This window comes from Sinohyriopsis cumingii, chromosome 4 (genome assembly GCF_028554795.1).
Source record: "Sinohyriopsis cumingii isolate HCF-2022 chromosome 4, ASM2855479v2, whole genome shotgun sequence".
In the NCBI taxonomy this organism is placed as follows: Eukaryota; Metazoa; Mollusca; class Bivalvia; order Unionida; family Unionidae; genus Sinohyriopsis; species Sinohyriopsis cumingii.
Genome location: NC_142964.1, coordinates 73,741,878 through 73,761,188, shown reverse-complemented (window position 1 = coordinate 73,761,188; position 19,311 = coordinate 73,741,878). Strand labels below are relative to the sequence as shown.

Below are 19,311 nucleotides of genomic sequence, written 5' to 3'. Positions count from 1 at the left end.
AGCTTCTGTTGATACTATGCTGTTTAACATAGTATTGTCCCTTAGTCACTGTACAGTTTTGTCGGGCACTTATTTGCAGCAGATTTTTGTGCTCTATAAAACTTCCTATGATCTGACATTCTTAACATGTAAGATGGCAGAAAGTTAAGAGGTGATTGGTTCACTTGTTTTTTCCCAAAATGCATCATTCTGTGATTCATACTGTATATACACGGTCCAACTTCATATAACATACACCCTAGTCTACCATTGCATAATGCACTGGCAGATCAGGGTCTATGTTGTTTCTTCTAATGATTATTAGTAAACTGCATATAATATACCCAGATCTAAAGGCATGAGGCCATGCCAGATTCAGATCTATGCAGTTTGCAGATGGATCATGTATAACATATATATATATATATATATATATATATATATCATGTATAACATATATATATATATATATATATATATATATATATATATATATATATATATATATATATATATATATATATATATATATATATATATGTGTGTGTGTGTGTGTGTGTGTGTGTAATATGTACCCTTGGTTGGCTTACATTTTCACAGGATTCATGAAAAATGAAAAGCATGTTTAAAAAATGTTATGCCCCTTGAACCAGTTTTTAAAGAAACAGAATATCCATATGTACCCTACTATTATGATTTTCTTCTGAAAGTTTTACTTTTTTCATTTTCCTTGTTTAAAGACTTTATGAAAATATTATTTAAGGTAGCAGTTTTACTTCCTGTCAGCTGTAAAAAGAATATTAAAGGTTGTCCCCCCTCCCATATTCCCCATTTTCTTTGTTTTAAATACTGTTTTCAGCAGGTAGCATGCTTTGCCATAAGGGGGCATATTTTTGTTGTTGTTGTTTTATTTTTTTCAACAACGTTGTACTCAAAGAACTTTGCATCACATTTCAGCAACATTAGCCAAGATTTGCTAGTTTCAGCAAAAGTGACTGCGTTGTGTAATTGCATACCAGACCCACAGAAATTCTATGTTTATTCAGCACTGAGTAGACTGTTTCCTTTTGATGATTTTGTTTCTTGTTTGACAAACATTTTTTAATCTTGTAAAGGAACATTCTACACAGCATTGGACCACCATATTACTGTTCTTTCTTACTCACATCTTTTAACATTATTTTCATGGACAAAATATTTATGATTAAGTTAATCATTTTTTTAAAAACAAATGGTGTAATAGGTTGGAAGTTATAATACACCAAAGAAACAGTAGGTTATTGTGGCCTGTGCCAGTAATTGAATGCATTGTGCTTGTGGTGTCTTAATATTTTTTTTTAAAAAAGCTAAGAATTTTGTCAAGCCCTGATCACTATATATTTTGTATAGTGTGTGTATGCATGCATGCATGTGTGTGTACTAATTGAAATGGTAATGCTGATATTTAGTTCCAGAATTGAATTTCATTATGATTTCATGCAGTCATTGCTTTCTTTAAGAAGTTAAGCTGTTGTCTTGATTAAGTGTCTGAGATAGATACATAATGAAAACAAACAAAAAGGATAGAGTTAAAATTTTAGACCTTTGAGAGAGAGTTCTAATCATGACTCGAGAAAAGTTGAGCGCTGTCATGCTTAAGTTTGGAATTTAATGAGTTGAAGAGAAAAAAATCACCCATTAGGTTATAGGCATTGGTGTTTCTCCCAAGAGTGTTTATCTCCATTTTGCATTTAATGTACAGATAAAATTGATTATCAGTTTGTTTATTTACTTTTGTCTGTGTAAATTCTTGATAAATTGCAATGTACATGTATTAATCAAACAGTTGTATACTTTGTCAAAGACTTTATTACAGTTAGGATGGTAGCCTAATGCTTACAAACATATATGCTGCTTTTTAATGTGCTTAAGTGTATTTCAGAATGATTCAGCCTTCTCTCTCATTAAAGGAAATGCTTTCTGTGAAAATGCTGATTTATTTATTTGCTATATAGCAAAAGTTCCAGCTCTCTAACCTGTCTGTTAATATTTTGGTCAGGAAATGAGTAGAAAATTATTCTTAATATTAAAAACTTTGTTTGAAAATATTTAGTGTTGAAGTCTCTCCATTATTTGGCTTTTTTTTCTTTCAAATTATTAACTTATTGCATGCCTACTCACAATCAGCAAATCCCAGCTACTGATAGCAAATAATCCTAGTTATCTGCACACATCAGAGCAACGATTTTTTATATGTATGTGTGTGTGTGTGTATATATATATATATATATATAAAGACACACACACACACACACAAGTATACATTATTCAGTGTTTATTTGCAATGTCAGGGAAATATTTGAAGAATCGAAAAATATTTTTGTAGAACTTTAAATGAAACTATATCAAACTTTGCATGTGATGTTTTCATTTAAATCCTTAATTTTTTAAAAATCTTTCACATTCATTTTATCATTCATTATGTCATTTTTGGGGATTGAAATCCACAAAACCATAATTGAAACCTGCAGAAAGTAGTTATATATATATATATATATATATATATATATATATATATATATATATATATATATATATATATATATATATATATATATTCAAGATTTGAAGTTAAGTACCTATATCTGCTTCGTTCCCTCTTTTCTTTTCATCCCAGTTATTCTGCTTCAGCCATCTAACCAGCTTTACTTGGTTTCACTTTCAGACGTGCCTCTCACCCCAAACCAATCTTGTCGGTCAATCCGCCGAAAATCACAAGTAAGGTTATAGCTGACCTGTTGAAGACGATCCCATCTTCAAAATCTTCTGCTACCTCCAATGCTGTAACTGCCGCTACTGCTGCCACTGCCAATCCTGAATACTTATGATAAAATGCAAAATGGTCTTTCTGCCATTGTATCATGGAAGGTGATGCACCATTTGGAGAGGATGTTTTCGGTTTTATTTCTAACCAGTCAAGATATGTACATGTTATGCAAACAGCCCCTGTTTGAAATACCTTTTATGTTCTTCGCAACGTGTTTCTTACCTAACGTACATTTTGTCAATATATTTGTACTTATTTCTCTTTATCCCCTCCTCCTTTTAACTATGATCGTATCTAGCTATCTATTGCATTAACACATATGTTGTGTCTGACAATTTTTATAAGTGCATAATTGGTGTATTCATCAAGACATTTACTGCCTTCGTAAAAGACTGAAAAAATTATGTATATTCCAAACTTTTAAAATCTGAAATATCCATTTGTTCCACATAAATATTGCACATTATTTACAGTGTGCTTTTCAACTTGGGCAAACTTCCATCTTACAATTTTTAAAAAAATATTTAAGCACTGATATGACTGTATTTTTTATCAATAGTAGAAATTAAATTCTGCACAAATAGAGCATTTTTATTTTATATGAACAGTTTATTGTTTGCAGTAGTGCTCACATTTTGTTTTACCATCACAATTTTATATCATTCCAAATATATGCTTTAAAAAAAAGACTCAAATATATTATGTCACCTGGTGTGGGGGCTGATTTTACTATCTTATATACTTGCTTACAATTCAACTAAGCTATAAGTTGACACCCCACACCCTTTTTGGGAGCTACAAAAGGCTAATTTCCCTTTGACCCTCCTGTAAGATTAGGGTTTAATTTGCAAGCCAGATGAAGGGGTGATATATTATCAGAGTTGCTCTTTGGAAAAATAAACGAACCAAGCTTGATAGATAGATAGGAAAAATAACAACAAAATGAATGTAAAAGCTATGTTAAAAATCCAAATCACACACACACATGCACAACATCCACAATGCTTGACATTTTAGATCCATTTGTATGATGAATTCATGAATTAAATTATAGGTCACATACCAGTATAAAAGTTCAGAATAATCTGATGCATAATATCCCATAATATATTAATTCCACACACCTTGCAAATAAACATTGAATGTTAAATCCACATTTTTGTGATTCGCATAAATGTCATTAATGTCATCTAGTACGAAGTTCAGGAATTCATGCTGATTGTCTGATAAAATTCTGAAATACTCCATCATCTAGTCATTGTCAGTCATTGTTGGCTAGTCATTGCAGATATCATCTGATTCCATTTCTTTGGCTTCATTGTCATGTGAGTCCTTGTGTAAAGACTGAGCTTGGCTCTGTAAGTAGCACTTTGATCATCCAGTCGGTGAAATCTATTAAATGTGCAACTGAACAGCTGTAAATTGTGTGGCAAGATCACAGGGAGTTCAAATAACTACCCTCTGTTACTTGGCACTGAGAAAGTATCAAACTTGCAGCCTAATCATAGTGTTGTCAAGTGGGAAAATAAGGATGGTGCTGCCTGTAAGATCAAACATTCGCTGTAAGATGTTGAACTCTACTTTCGCACACAAAGAACTTCATGTATTAAATTTGCAGCTCAGTCAAAATTATTGTCATCTTGAATACACAGCGAGTGTCTTAACAAGCCAGATGTGTATCAGGCCAAATGCAGTGGCAGAATATTTGAGAAATATGCCTTGGGAATTAAATCTAACTTATGGAAAAGGAATTTAAAAATTATGTCCAATCTGTTATTGCTTCATCATATTGTTTATACAGCAAAACACAAAAATTAATACAAATATGAGTTTTTAGGACTTGCATGAAAATGGAAACAGTATGCTGGCTAGCAAATGTCCATGGTAAACAACATTGATGGACACTTTACTTTACAGTGGGTTGTATGTAATTTACCCATTATATTTCAAATCCAAATTAAACTTTTGTGTAATGAATTCCATCATGAAATGGATAGACACATTGCATTCCAATTATGCATTTCTCAATTGAAATAGGGGCATGAAAATGTAAAAATATTTGAATTGACAGCATTTTTTGCACTGAAAACATCTAGTGTTCCCGAAATTACCCCCTGATTTATCAAACGTTTTGTATATACTGCCTTTTAGTCTACAGTCATGAGTGCAGAGGACGGTGTGAGACGGTGTTTTTGCAAGAAAACCTGTTAATTTGAATAATTCAACTCTTTCTTCTTGCCATATAATATGAAGTTACATCAAAGGAAAGCACATTCTTGAACTTTTCATCAATCTTTAAAAAGATTTTCAAACTTAATACTTCTTCATTTACTTCCTCTTGATGATCTTGTTTCAGACATGCTTTGTATACTAATCCCCGTGCTTATGAGAACCTATTATATACTCTTTTCGACCACTTTGGTGGCCTAAGTGGTTAGATCATCCACTTCTGATGCAGGAGTTTGTGGGTTCAGACCCCAGCAGAGTCATACCATAGACATACAAAAATGGTACTAGCAGCTGCCTCACTCGGCGCCCAGCATTAAGAGGTTTGTGTTAGGACTGGTTGGTCTGGTGTATAATATGACTGGGTGGGATATGATGTTATGTGTCCAAAGCATGATGCTCCAGTGCTAGACATCACTTTAAAGTGCTGCACTGCAGACATATAGCGATATGATTGAATTTGTTTTCAAGCTACTTTAAAATCCAAATAACACATACTCTCTCTGTACACTTTTCTCTCTCTCTCCCCCCATCCCCCCCCCACTCATAACATTTGAAAATAGAAATGATAATGGTTTAGGACTGGCACAGTTCTTTATTTTCTTCTGTTCACTGCTGTACCATCTTTCAAGGGCTGTTTGCATGTGTGCATATTTTAATGCATTTTAACATTTAAATGGGTGCATAATACTTTTTATTTTGAGTTTAGAATTAATTTTTTTCGTTTTCTACTTGTTAAATATTAATTAAATTAACTAAATAATTTTGCAACATGTAGATTTGTTTTGACAGTATGGTGCAGAATACTAATTTCATTGTAAGTACAAGATGGCACATTTTGTGTCATTCTTTCTCTGTCTTATTTACCCACTCACTTTTTCTTCAAAATCTTTATAATACTAACCGATCTTTGGTCAAAATTTCAAAAGTCACCATTTCTCTCTAAATGAATCGATTAACACATCTATCCAACTGTAACAGTGAATTACAACAAAAGAAAACATTGAAAAGTACAGTGGATTGACCATTTTTGGGGGAAAGAGGATTAGGGTTTATCCAAACGATTTGATTGACAAGAGGATAGGGATTATTGTCTGGCTGGTAAATTGATATTACGGATACATTAATGTAAGTGTCACGGGACCTTGGGACCTTTAAAAATTCATGCTTACAGAATACATTAATATAAGTGTCACGGAATCTAGGGAACATTAAACATTCATGCTTCAGTTGTGAAATACTGTAACTATGGAACCTGTGTCAAACAAGGTCAAAAAGCTAGTGAAATTTGGGAGATAAAAAAGAATCTTGTTCATGAATAAAAAATGTGCATCAATCATTTAGATTTTGTGGTATGTTGCCGTTTCCAAGAAATCAGCTGAATCAAAGTGTAGTTTTAAAAATCTTCCTTTGGATCAATTACTTTGTTTTACATTCCATTTACATTTAATCTTGTTGCTAGATGTTTTGTCAGACTGTATAATTATAATAAACCTTTGCCTTCCGATCACTTCTGAGATGAAATTAGGATGCCTTAACTATTACTACCATTTTTTGAGATCTTGATTTGGATGTTTACATTTTTACAGGATTCCCATATTGCTTAGATTAGGTAGAATCATAAAAATAATATGTATTCCCAAGAAACTTAAAAGGCTTGTTCTTCAACCATTACTCAGCACTTCCATGATATTGAGACATTGTGATTCCCAATTTATTTACAAGTGAACAGATAAATAAACCAGCGAGTTTTTGTATGTATGCCTCATACAGGATTAAGGCCCCAAGCATTGCTTAACTGACAGCAGTTGTGGTAAGAAATGATTGGAGAACAAAAGTGCAGAGTTTCTTTTATTATCTACATTATAAACATGCAGGGTTATTTAGTGACATGCATTGAGCAAGAAAAATTGGTTCATGAAAATTACAGGTTTTGGGCCTATAAAATTAATTCGCTTGTAGAAATGATGAAAATCTCTAAATTTAAATGTTAAAATACAATATGTCTAAATTTCAAAAGATCTATTTATAAAAATTATAGAAATAAAACACCTTAGGGGTTACAAGAATAATTGACAATATAATATATAACTGAAGAAAAAAAAGTATAAAATACAAATAGTTTTAAAGAATGTTTTGCAGGCTGGCATTAAATATGTTTTATTAAGGATCAGAATTTCTTTACACAGTTACAGATATTTGTTTTCAAGTAATGTGGGGTTTTTTCTTTAAAATATTGACTGCTCCAGTAAGAAAATATGTCTTGTAAAATACCTTTTCTTAGTTTATACATTTTTGTAGAGAATTATTTCTATAAACTTTGCCACATTTGAAATTCTTAAACATTTGGAAACAGGTCTGATATATGTATGATGAAACATAGTTTGACATTTGTTATTATTGTCAGTTTAAGGTGCCTGAAACATCAATCATTTATATGCATGTAGCTCTAGTGTCATAGACCAAAAGAGGTTTTGGAATTTTTTTTGCCTGTATGTCCATCCACAAGATTGTTATTACTACTACTCCTAAACTAATTGAAGGATTGTCATGAAACTTTACACGCATTCATCCCTTATTCTAGTTGACCGCTCTAGTGGTTAGAGCATCCACCTAGGATGCAGGAGGTCGTGGGTTCGATCACCAGCAGAGTCATACCAAAGACTTATAGAAAATGGTACTGACAGGTGCCTTGCTTGGCGCTCAGCTTTGAGAGGTTAGTGTTAGGACTGGTCAGCCTGGTGTCAGGATAATGTGACTGGGTGGGACATCATGCTACATGTCTGCAGCATGATGATCCAGTGCTAGACATCACTATAAACTGCCACACTGCAGACATTGTAGCGATATGACTGAAAAATTGTTAAAGTTGCATTAAAAATCCAAATCACACACACACACACACACACCCATGGTCTAGTTGGTGATAACCAAAAATGGCACCACTCAGTCAGTCAGCATGGCCACAACAAGTCAGCTTGAAAATATTTGTATAACTGCTCCTTATTGGATGGTCTTATCATCATGGGGTTTTCACAGAAATACTTCTTGACTTCTGTGATATCTAGCTGGTCATAAATGAAAAAGTGATAATCTTATGTCCAATATGGCCACCATGGCAGCCATCTTAAAAATCTGGTCACTGTCGTTCCTGCACAGAAAGTTATATTGACATGAAAAGATAAGAAAGACTTCTTATGACGTTTAGTTGATCCTAAATGGAAATGGTACTGAACTGATCTGATGTCTGATATGGTCATCACAGTGCCTCATGAAAATCTTGGTATCATGACTGTTGCTGAATTGTCATGGAAGATTTCTTGTGGTGTCTAGTTGGTCCTGAATGAAAATGGTGCAATCTGATATCCAAAATTATCCACAAGATTAACCTTCTTGTCAGTCTTGTTATTCCTACTCCTACTGATTGAAAAGTCATATTGAAATGCAGTTTTCACCAAAAGCTTCTTATGGTGCCTAATCAGTCCTGGATGAAAAAGTTACTGCTTGCACATCTAGCATGGCTACTATTGTTGCCATCTTGAATTGTCATATCAAAAGGGATTTTCACTGACAGACTTCTTATGATGTCTAGTTGATCCTCAGTAGAATTGGTGCACATCTGACAGCCACCTTGGCAGCCATCTTGAAAATTCTGTTGTATCTTAATCACGGTGGAAAGTCATATCAACATGGGGTTTTCACCAGAAGACTTCTTTTAATGTCTTGTTGGTCCTAGGTTAAAATGGTGCTAATCTGATGTCCATTATGGCCATCATGGTGGCCATCTTGAAAAACCTTGTTATCACTACTCCTCTTAAATGAAGGGTGACTGAGACATTATTTTCTTCAGGAGAGTTATTGTGGTGTCTGGTTGGTCCTGAATGAAAATTATGCAAATTGACTCTCAGTATGACCACCATGATGGCAATCTTGAAAATATTCTATACTCATCCCAAATAGGTGGTGACCACTCCAGTGGCCTGGTGGTTAGAGCATCTGCTTTGGATGCTGGAGGTCACAGGTCCTAACCCCAGCCAGGTCATACCAAAGATTTATAAAAATGGTACTAGCAGCTGCCTCGCTTGACACTTAGCATTAAAATGTTAGTGCTAGGACTGGTCAGCCTGTGTCAGGATAATGTGGGGCATCAGCGACATGATACCCAGTGCTAGAAATCACTTTAAACTGCAACACTGCAGACATCATAGCATTATGACTGAAAAATTGTTAAAGCTATGTTAAAAATCCAAATAACACACACATACACTCAAATAGATGTTTATATCAGAATAGGATGTTCACCAGTAGACTTCTTATGATACCTGAGTGGTCCTAAATGATGATGGTGCAAATTGTTCATCCAATATGGTTGCCACAAAGGTTGTCTTGAAAAGATTGCTGTCACTACTTCCCTGAATGCTGAGTCGTATTGAAATAGAGTTTTCACCAATCTGAAATTCAAAATTTCCACCATAGCTGCTAATTCGAGAATCTTGCAGTCACTCAAGACTCTAAGAGATGGTTTCAACACTTGACAGTTGAAAGAAAGAAATGGTCTTATTTTGAATTTCTGGAAATAATTTTCACCCAGTACAAACAACATCAGTCACCTTGAGGTATCATATTTAAATGTTATCAAGTGTATTGTGCATTACTTTGTGTTTCATACATTCAGTACCATTACTCACATTATTTTGGAATTTATATTTTTGATTTTTAGCTATTAATTGTAAACAAAAAATACCCTGGTAAATTTTCCTTCTAACACACATATTTAATTAATCAGCAGTGAAAAGAACCATGGCATAAATAAAAAAGAGCCTGTAACCATGGCATAAATAAAAAAGAGCCTGTAACCATGGCATAAATAAAAAAGAGTCTGTAACCATGGAATAAATAAAAAAGAGCCTGTAACCATGGAATAAATAAAAAAGAGCCTGTAACCATGGCATAAATAAAAAAGTCTGTAACCATGGAATAAATAAAAAAGAGCCTGTAACCATGGCATAAATAAAAAAGCATCTTTAACCATGGCATAAATAAAAAAGCATCTTTAACCATGGCATAAATAAAAAAGCATCTTTAACCATGGCATAAATAAAAAAGAGTCTGTGAATCATAATTTCAATCCACATGAATGACATTCACCTCTGTTGACCACATATTAGGTTTGGCTTGTAATCATACCCTTTAAAGATTTTTGGATGACTTGATTTATGTGCAAGAGACAGTAATTATAACTTTGCCTTTTGAAAGAAGTTTTAGTAGAAAAATAGGTGCAGTTGACTTTATTTTAAATTTGGTACAGTGTTTGCATAGGTTGTTACAAGTCATGTGAGTAATTTTAGGCCATCTTGGAATTCTTGTTTATAGCTGTCCGTTCTGCATTGTCAGCTTTATTTTGCTCATTTCCAGAGCAAACACCAGTTTAAACTATTTTTTTCCTTCATCCAGAGACTTGTAAGTCATATATTTTCTGCAATGGCATAAGCTCGATATACATGTAGCAATCACTTATTCATTTACATCTGTCCACTACATTGTAAATTACCCTTAATGTTAAAGTTTTATATTTTTTTAATCCCATTTCATCCTACCCTCGTTGAATATGGAATGTAATTTTAATGTGCACTTATTTTATGTAGCTAAACAAATGTCCACAGTATCCAGGCTTGGTGGTGAGCCTGATATGCAGGGTGTGACCAGCTTCAAGTTTGAAAAGAATTGCTGATAAAACTTATTCTTAATTAGGGGCAGACACATTTGTAGAAATAATCGTGTTTTCAACTCTGGCACCACCTTTTATAAAGGGAAAAGGTACTGATAATAATTATCATGATTTTGATATGGCCATTCCACACATGCCAGGTCCTTAAAGTCAGAATTCAAAGGTTCTATAGTCCCATGTATATATCAGTTTGGGCAAGACATTTTTTTTATCGAGTTTTAGAAAATGAACCTTACTTTTTGGTTATGAATGCACTCTCGGAAGTATTTACATTTTGCCATCATCAGTTAATGGAATTAGTACTTAAGTGAATTGCGTATCTTTTTCCATATGCCTTAAATTGTGACAGTTAAATATCATATAAAGAATTATTTTAATTGCTTGATTTTTGTAATGATTAATATAAAATAAAAAATATATTTGATGGATATATATTAGTTAAAGTTGCCAGTATACTGTTGTTGCATAGCCACAGAGATGTTGAATGTTTTAATGCTGTCCATGTAATAGAACATTTTCAGGGAACAGGGTTGGATAAACAACTAGGTCACACTTTGAAGAAATAATTCTTTCGATCGTCTTCAACAAGTCAGTTACTTTGAACAGAAACACCAAATTCTATACCAGCACCATCATCCTGTATGTTCACTATCTACACATATTGTAAATATTAATCAACATGACATACATTCTGATGCGGAGGAAACTGAATGCATTAGAAACTTTCATTTTGCTTTTCCATTCTTCTTGATATTTCAGCAAAACCATTATGCAGTGGGGCTGTTGTGCAGATTTTGTTTGTTTGTAATGCACGGTTCATACAACCTTGGAAAACCATAAATTTGATGTGTTGCTTTTAAAAACTCTTTAAATTGTGAAAAAAGTTTGATTTAGCTAGGACAAGTTTTTGAATTTGTTGAAAAACTACTTAAATTTTCCCAAAAACTTCTTAAATTGATTTAAGGGAATATAAAATGATAAAACTGAATTAGATATACTACTTTTTAAATTTATAATTCTTTGCTATGTACATGTTATCCAAAAATAATTAAAAAAATGATCAAAAAAGGGAAAATAATTGTGTGACTCGAGTGATATTTGACATTTATACTCAACAAGATGTGATAGGATCCTTTGCACTGGTGATATCCTAATTAATTAGTTTTTCATACCTTGTTTTGTACTTATTTATGCAGGGTAACATATGGAGAAAGTTCAATTTTAGTAAGAAAAAAATATTCCTGAAATACTGAAAGTCCTTAAGCGTCATATCTTTTAGGATGTATGAACCATGTTATTACAGTTGATGCTGTTGTTTGATATTTATAAATTTCTACATTGGTGTTGTGTTTTGTGGTTCTTGTGGCATATTTAACATTAGCATGGTATGAAGAACGACTAATGGCTTTGTTGGTAAGAACAATAAGTAATTATGTTCAATTATTAATAACTACTTTGCATTTTTGTTGCATATTTTGTCACTGGGAAAGGCGAGGATTTGTCATATGAATTTTTTTTGGTAAAAGCCAACAGTACAGTGCAATAATGATGCTTTGTCTTAATTTGAAAATAACTTTGAAAACATTTTTAAAAACCTTTGAACTGATAGAATTCTTTTCAAGGTTCCTGTACATGTGCTCTGTTGATAAGTATTTTATTTTTACTCAGCTATTTAAATTTTAAGGGAATCATTTTAAAAATTGAGCATGTCTTCACCTTGGTTAATATTCATGTCTTGTTCAAAGATATGTGAATATTTTAATACAGTAAGAGCTTCATTTAAATTGAAGAGAAATTTTGCATTTCAGTTTCAATATTTGCTTATATTATGCATTATATATATTATAAACTGATTGCAATATTCATTTACTAAAATTATGGATTATTGAATAATGGCAAGGAAAGGTAAACTTTCTTGGACACTAGTACATAAGTATTAAAGTCATTAATTAATTATATAGTGATTTAGTATTAGAATCAAATAACTTATGTTTTCACCGTCGGTACTTCACTGCCTTGAAAATAAGATGCAAAAAAGTAATGTAAAATAGGTAGTATTTTAAGAAGGCAAAAAGCTCAGAGAAACCAAACTCCATTATTGTCTACCACACATTAAAGTTGGTGTATTTTGTGGTCTTTAAATTTGAATAGAAATAACTTGATCATTGCATTTCATTTCTACAATTTCATGATTTAAAATAACAAATCAAAAATATACCCAGATAATTGCTTTTAATTTGTTTTTTATTAAATGTCAGGATTACAAAATCAGGTAAATACTGTCATTTCCAGTTTGAAATGTGCACTGGTTATTTCACTTAAATACTTGCCATAATAAATTGTTTGGTGATTCTAGACCCTGCCATCATAAAACAAATTCCTGACCACTAATTTTAGTTGTAGATATTCAGACCAAGCAAAGCACAACATTTATTTTTTAGTACAATTTTCCAAACTGGACTAACATTTCTTACTAAAGTTTTATCACATAGGGACTGGAAGGTCACAAATCTTTATCCAGCAACTTGTACTCAAAATCGAGACTTTTTTAGAAACTTTTTTAGAATCTTGATTCTATGATCAAAAAGTTCTTTAACAACAATGTAAACAAAAAAAGTTACTTAACTGTTTAAAATAATTTTAGTAGTCCTTTCAAGGTAACTTCCTTTTGACCTACTTCTCCCATCTTGAGACAAATCTTGAGCTGAAAAATGGCATTAAACCCTTCAGCTACAACAACCTGTAAACCTATTTGTTATTTATCAAGCTTCCTGATAAACCCTTCAATACAACAACCTTTAAACCTATTTGTTATTTATCAAGCTTCCTGGTAAACCCTTCAACTACAACAACTTTAAACCTATTTGTTATTTATCAACCTTCCTGGTAAACCCTTCAACTACAACAACCTTTAAACCTATTTTTTATTTATCAAGGTTCCTGGTAAACCCTTCAACTACAACAACCTTTAAACCTATTTGTTATTTATCAAGTTCCTGGTAAACCCTTCAACTACAAGAACGTTTAAACGTATTTGTTATTTATCAAGCTTCCTGGTAAACCCTTCAACTACAACAACCTTTAAACCTATTTGTTATTTATCAAGCTTCCTGGTAAACCCTTCAACTACAACAACCTTTAAACCTATTTTTTATTTATCAAGCTACCTGGGCACCAACAATATGCATTCCTAATTCCTTGATCAGAATGTTTTCTGCTTTTCCTTATGGAATATAAGAATGTTCTGCTACCTCTTGGACGGTAGCTCCATTGTTTTCCATTATACATTTTTCGATAGAATTGACTATTTCTTTCAAAATTGATGTCCTTGGCCTGACTGTGCTTTTAACTTTAACAATCCCCCCTAACATCACTAAAATATTTCATCCATCCACTATTCCCGATTTAGCAAGTACTCTATCCAACCAGCTTTTATCTCTGCTAAGGATTTTCCTAATTTTTTGTCAAATTTTGTAATCACTGTCTGTCTGAAACTGGATTCATCTGCTGTTATGCCAGCACATCTACAGATTGCTGAAAAAGATGACATCGCTAAGCCAATGACTACATCCTAAATTGGGACATTTTTGGTTCATGGCAGGCAAATTTTTATGATGCAGGGTTGCTTTGTTTAGAATATATTACAAGTGATCTGAAACATTTGGATCAACCCTAGTATGCATAAAATAATAGTTTACGTTCAATATTTATGTTCTAAGAACAACCTGGTGCTTGAAAGTCTTATGACATCCAGGCCTGGATTGTAAGCATTGAGTACTCTTAGATGATATTACAGTTTTAAAAATTTCAACATCTTATACACCTCTGATCCTATTTACCATGTTCTCTACAATCTCTTTTCCAGGTACATCAAAGTCCTTGAAATGTAAAGAAAACAAGAACTTCCTGATGAGAGATAACACAACTGGATGAATTCAGATCTTCAAAAGTTATCCGTCCTCAGATTCTAATAGACTGTGATAATTTATTCTGTGATGTAGCAAACACTGGCCATCATTTTCTACTATGAAAGTTACAATTATGATATTGAATTTTAATTAAGTTATTTAGGTATGCAATAAAAACTTCTTTCTTGTAGTTTGTTTCCTTTGCCATCCATTTATATGTTATTTCTCTGTGATACATCATAGTACAGTTTTCGTCCTTATTGGGCAATGTTAGTTTACAACATTCAGTATTTTTTTTTGCGCCATGTCATTTAATATTCAAAAACATAAAAAATGAAAAGAAAACGAGTCACTCTTATTCTGATTCTTTTGTCTTTATTAGCTTTAATAGTCTTTCTTCGTATGGTAACTGAATTCTACAGATATATGTAGATTCTATTTTGACATAATTATATATCTAACAAGCTGTTAGGTACATTTATTTTGCCTAAGATTTTGTACGAGTCGAAAGGCTTAATCTGTTTATTGATACAAAAACACGGAAAGATGCACATATACTGCATTGAGTGTTGGTTGTGAAAATCTGGATTTCTAAACAAATTTGCATTGGAATATCAACTAAGTGCTGAAAAGTTTCCAGCCCTGGCTTCATTTCTTCATTTAATCCCTATAATATTTGGAAAATTACCTGTTTATTTCAACTAAAGAAGAATTGAATTTCACCCTACATTTTCCGTTCTACAGTAAATCTTGCATGTTTTGAATGTGACCTTTATGTATATTTAATAATAAAGAGATTTAGAGCAAATACATGTTACATGATTTTTCTGGGATTGTATCCACAATCTGATAATTTCAAGATGAACTAAGGGCTTTTCCATTTAAATCTATCCAAAGAGGTGTTGAATGCCACTTTTCAATTTTTGTAACCAAAACCACCAGTAGAATAGAGTTAGAGTAAACATTACACAAAATAAGATACAGATATCCTTAGACATTACTACTACAGAAAATAAAGAAATAGCCATTCCCCCACCCTAGGTACATTTAAATGGATTAGCCCTTAACAAAAGTACGTTTAAATGGATTAGCCCTTAACAAAAGAAATCATTTTAGTAGTATTTAATTTATTTTGATCTTTATAAAAAAAACATGCATTTGCACTGTATTATGCATGGACTTGAAAGTTTTTTTGTCATTGCAAATACAAAATTAAAATACACTGTACTCTGGAATCACTAATGATCAGTGATGTTTGTCTCAAATTAATTCTCAATATGGTTAAAGAAAAACAACTGGGTTATAGGATATTTTGGGCCATAATTGGTAAAAAGAGAATTATATTTTAATAAATAGGAAATATACTGCTGTTTCAGGTTTATTTAATATTCTTTTGTTTCGGATCTGCTCAAATTTATAACATTGGGCAAGCAGCAGCATGAAGTCTGTCAAATTTATAACATTAGGGCAAGTTGCAGCATGAAGTCTGTCAAATTTATAACATTGGGCAAGCAGCAGCATGAAGTCTGTCAAATTTATAACATTAGGGCAAGTTGCAGCATGAATTCTGTCAAATTTATAACGTTAGGGCAAGTAACAACATGAAGCTTCTATCAGATTTGTAACATTTGGGAAAAGGGCAGCATAAAGTCTGTCAAATTTGTAACATTAGTGAAAACAGCAGCAAGAACTCTCTGTCAAATTTGTAATATTAGGGCAAGTAGCAGAATGAAGTCTCTGTCAGTATGGTTCTTAGATAATTGATTATTTTTTATTATCTTTAAAGTATATTTGTTTAGAGCATTTCTGTCCAACTATATATAGATGGATGGTGTTCATTCCATATTTGTGATAAATAGGGCAAAAAGTTAAACTTTTCAGAAAAGCACGTCCCATCAAGGACATAAGAATGACTTTGGAAGACTTTTAGTTCCTGTTCTTCAAAAAGGATTTCTGGTATGCATGTATTTATTGTATTCATTCTTATACTGTTAAGCATTGATTGCTTAGTAGCAAATATATCATGTATATGAATCTCCATAGTAACATAATAAATAGTGTATGTACCATATATGCTTGCTTGTAAGTCAAGTGTAGCTGGAAACTGCACAGACCCATATCTGCCATCACATAATGTTCAGGCAGATCAGGATCTATGTAGTCTGTTTGAAGTTGGGTTTGACTTATATATATGTGAGTATATATGGTATGGATTTTTCAAGAAATGTGGACGTATATTGTGTCAAGAAGTGTTAATGATTAATTGTTCAGTATTAACTATTTCTGTGACAGTCTCCGTATTTATAAGTTTTTTTTTTGATAAGTCATTTTTAATTCAAGAAAGTGCACGAAGTTGAAAATCATATTCATTTTAATGTAGATGTATTGCAGAACACAAACAGTATTATATATCAATTCCAGTATATTTCTAGCATACAGTTTACTGATAGCACTAGAGGCTGTTGTACATTATTTTATAAGTATATTAAACAGAAAAGTGTATTTCTAATCATGATATAAAAATTATAGTATCAAAATAAATACATTATTTTTTTGTGATAAAGATTGTACTATCCCAGACATAATAACAACCTATGCACAGAATTTCTATAACTGTACACATAGCTTTTTCATAATTTCTCTAAAAATCTGTTTCCTTTTTGTCTCAGCATTCTGGAAAGTGTTTATGTAGAAAATTATGACCTTCTAATCAGAGGGGGGAGTTGAAAGTTCAATAGATCATAATTTAAGAAAAAGGAAATTAATGTTTTCTTTTACTTTTTCAAAGTAATCTGAAGGCACCTAATGTACAAAACATCTCTTGTTGATGCTTTCATGGTGACCACCAGACCCAGATCTGTCATCCGGTTGATTTGGATCTCATTAGTTTATTCTTCTAATTAGTGCTGAAAAACTATATAGATCCTCATCTATTGGCACATTATGTTGTGGCAGGTCTGGGTGTATGTATTTTGCAGTTGGATCCAACTTGTTAACAAGTATATGGGGTAATGTATTAAAGACTCCTGTAGTAAACAAAACTGAATGTGAATGGCATATGTCTTTGCTGAAGAATCTTGAGTTAACAAATATTTTTTTACAAGATTAGCATAGTTTCAGATTTCTTGCAAATGTTTGGGTGTCCCTAAATTCAAGACCTTATTTTAATTAATATTCCTTCGACAAGCCAACACTAGAAGTCCCAGGGGGCCCCGAGTGGCCTAAAGCGCTCTCCGTTACGGATCACTGTCATCTCACCTCTGTCTGCTTGGGTTCGAGTCTCGGATTCAGCCAATGTGGATATGTGAGAAAGCTTGCCAGTAGCTTCTCGAGGGTCGGTGGTTCTTTCCGGGGATTTTCCGGTTTCTTCCTCCACCATTAATACTGGCCGCCATGTATAGCCTATCGCGTGCTGAAAAATGGCATTAAACCCTACAACAACAACAACAACAACTAGAAGTCCCATATACATTCCACACTCAGCTTGAAACTGCTTAATAAATTGTTCTTTTTTAAAATCAGATATTCATACTAATACAAGTGTTGAAAGTTGCACATTGGATATCAGCCAGTATATTTACTGCTTTGAATTTGTACATGTCATGCACCTTGTCTTGACCTTAACATGCTCTTCTGTGTAAAACATTTTATAAAATTAAGTTAAGAAAATACTGATTTAAAGCTAGAAAGAATGAATTTAATTTGAGTTTGGGTCTGAAAAGTTGTATGCATTTTGACAAATCAATTTCATACTATTATCTTGAAGAAGTAACTAATTTGTTATATCAGTGTTATTAAGGTCATGTACTTTTATTCACTAGTGCCTTAGATTTATTGTATATATAAATCAAAGAACTATATTTCTTTCCAAGGGCTGCCAACTTGTTTTTTTAATGATCCTGTATGAAGATCAATTTGATTAAATGTTGTTTTGTTAATTTAGGAAAATAATTTCAATGAACAATTTTTTTTTTGGTTGCATGTGTAACCCTGGATTAATTTAGGGTTTCAAGTACAATTATGTGACCTACACAGCAATTTTTTAGACTTGACAGGCATTTTACATAAACAGTTAGCTGTTACATACTAATGCACAACATATAGCATATCAATAAATTATCAAATGTAGAACTTTGTGTTTTGCTCTTGTTATAGAAACCATTTTTTCTCTAACTCTTCCTCAGAGCTATCGATCTGTAGGTAGAGACCTTGCTTCTCAGACCTTCACTCTCTGGTCCAAGTCTTTCACTTATACAGAAAACTTTGTCTTTTATTTTCTGTGTACCATTATTTTACTCTTAAGGTTTTTAACTCTTTTGGTCATAGACCAGGAGAGCTTATGGGAATGTTTGTTGGTGCCACTCAGACATACAATATGGTGGCCATATTGAAAACCTTATCACTACTCCTCTTAAATGAATGGTAATCTCAACATAGATTTTTCACTTCCTTTGATGTTCAGTTGGTCCAGAATGAAAATGGTGACACTCACACATTCAGTATGGTCACCAGGGCAGCCAGCTTGAAAATTTTGTTTTTGTTACTCTTCCTGAAGGGTCATGGTAATATGGGATTTTCAATGAAGACTTATGATGTCTGGTTGGGCATAAATGAAAATGGTGCCAGTCTGGTGTCCATTATGTTGGCTACATCAGCCATCTATA

General features: G+C 32.6%; 1 protein-coding gene across 21 annotated transcripts in view; it reads left to right on the top strand.

The window, feature by feature from the left end:
• The window catches only part of LOC149801452 (uncharacterized), a 227,224-nt gene extending 208,446 nt beyond the window's left edge, over positions 1 to 18,778 (top strand). For 16 of the 21 annotated variants that reach the window (XM_089955585.1, XM_089955600.1, XM_089955584.1 and 13 more), the window contains 2 exons: positions 2,684 to 2,886; positions 14,605 to 18,778. In XM_089955585.1, the coding sequence (XP_089811711.1) occupies positions 2,684 to 2,846 (163 nt within the window). In that variant the 3' untranslated portion in view covers positions 2,847 to 2,886; positions 14,605 to 18,778. Of the gene's footprint in view, positions 1 to 2,683; positions 2,887 to 14,604 lie in introns of those variants that run through there. The other 5 variants (XM_089955607.1, XM_089955598.1, XM_089955601.1 and 2 more) reach the window with 2 other exon arrangements.
• The last annotated feature ends 533 nt before the right edge of the window (positions 18,779 to 19,311 follow it).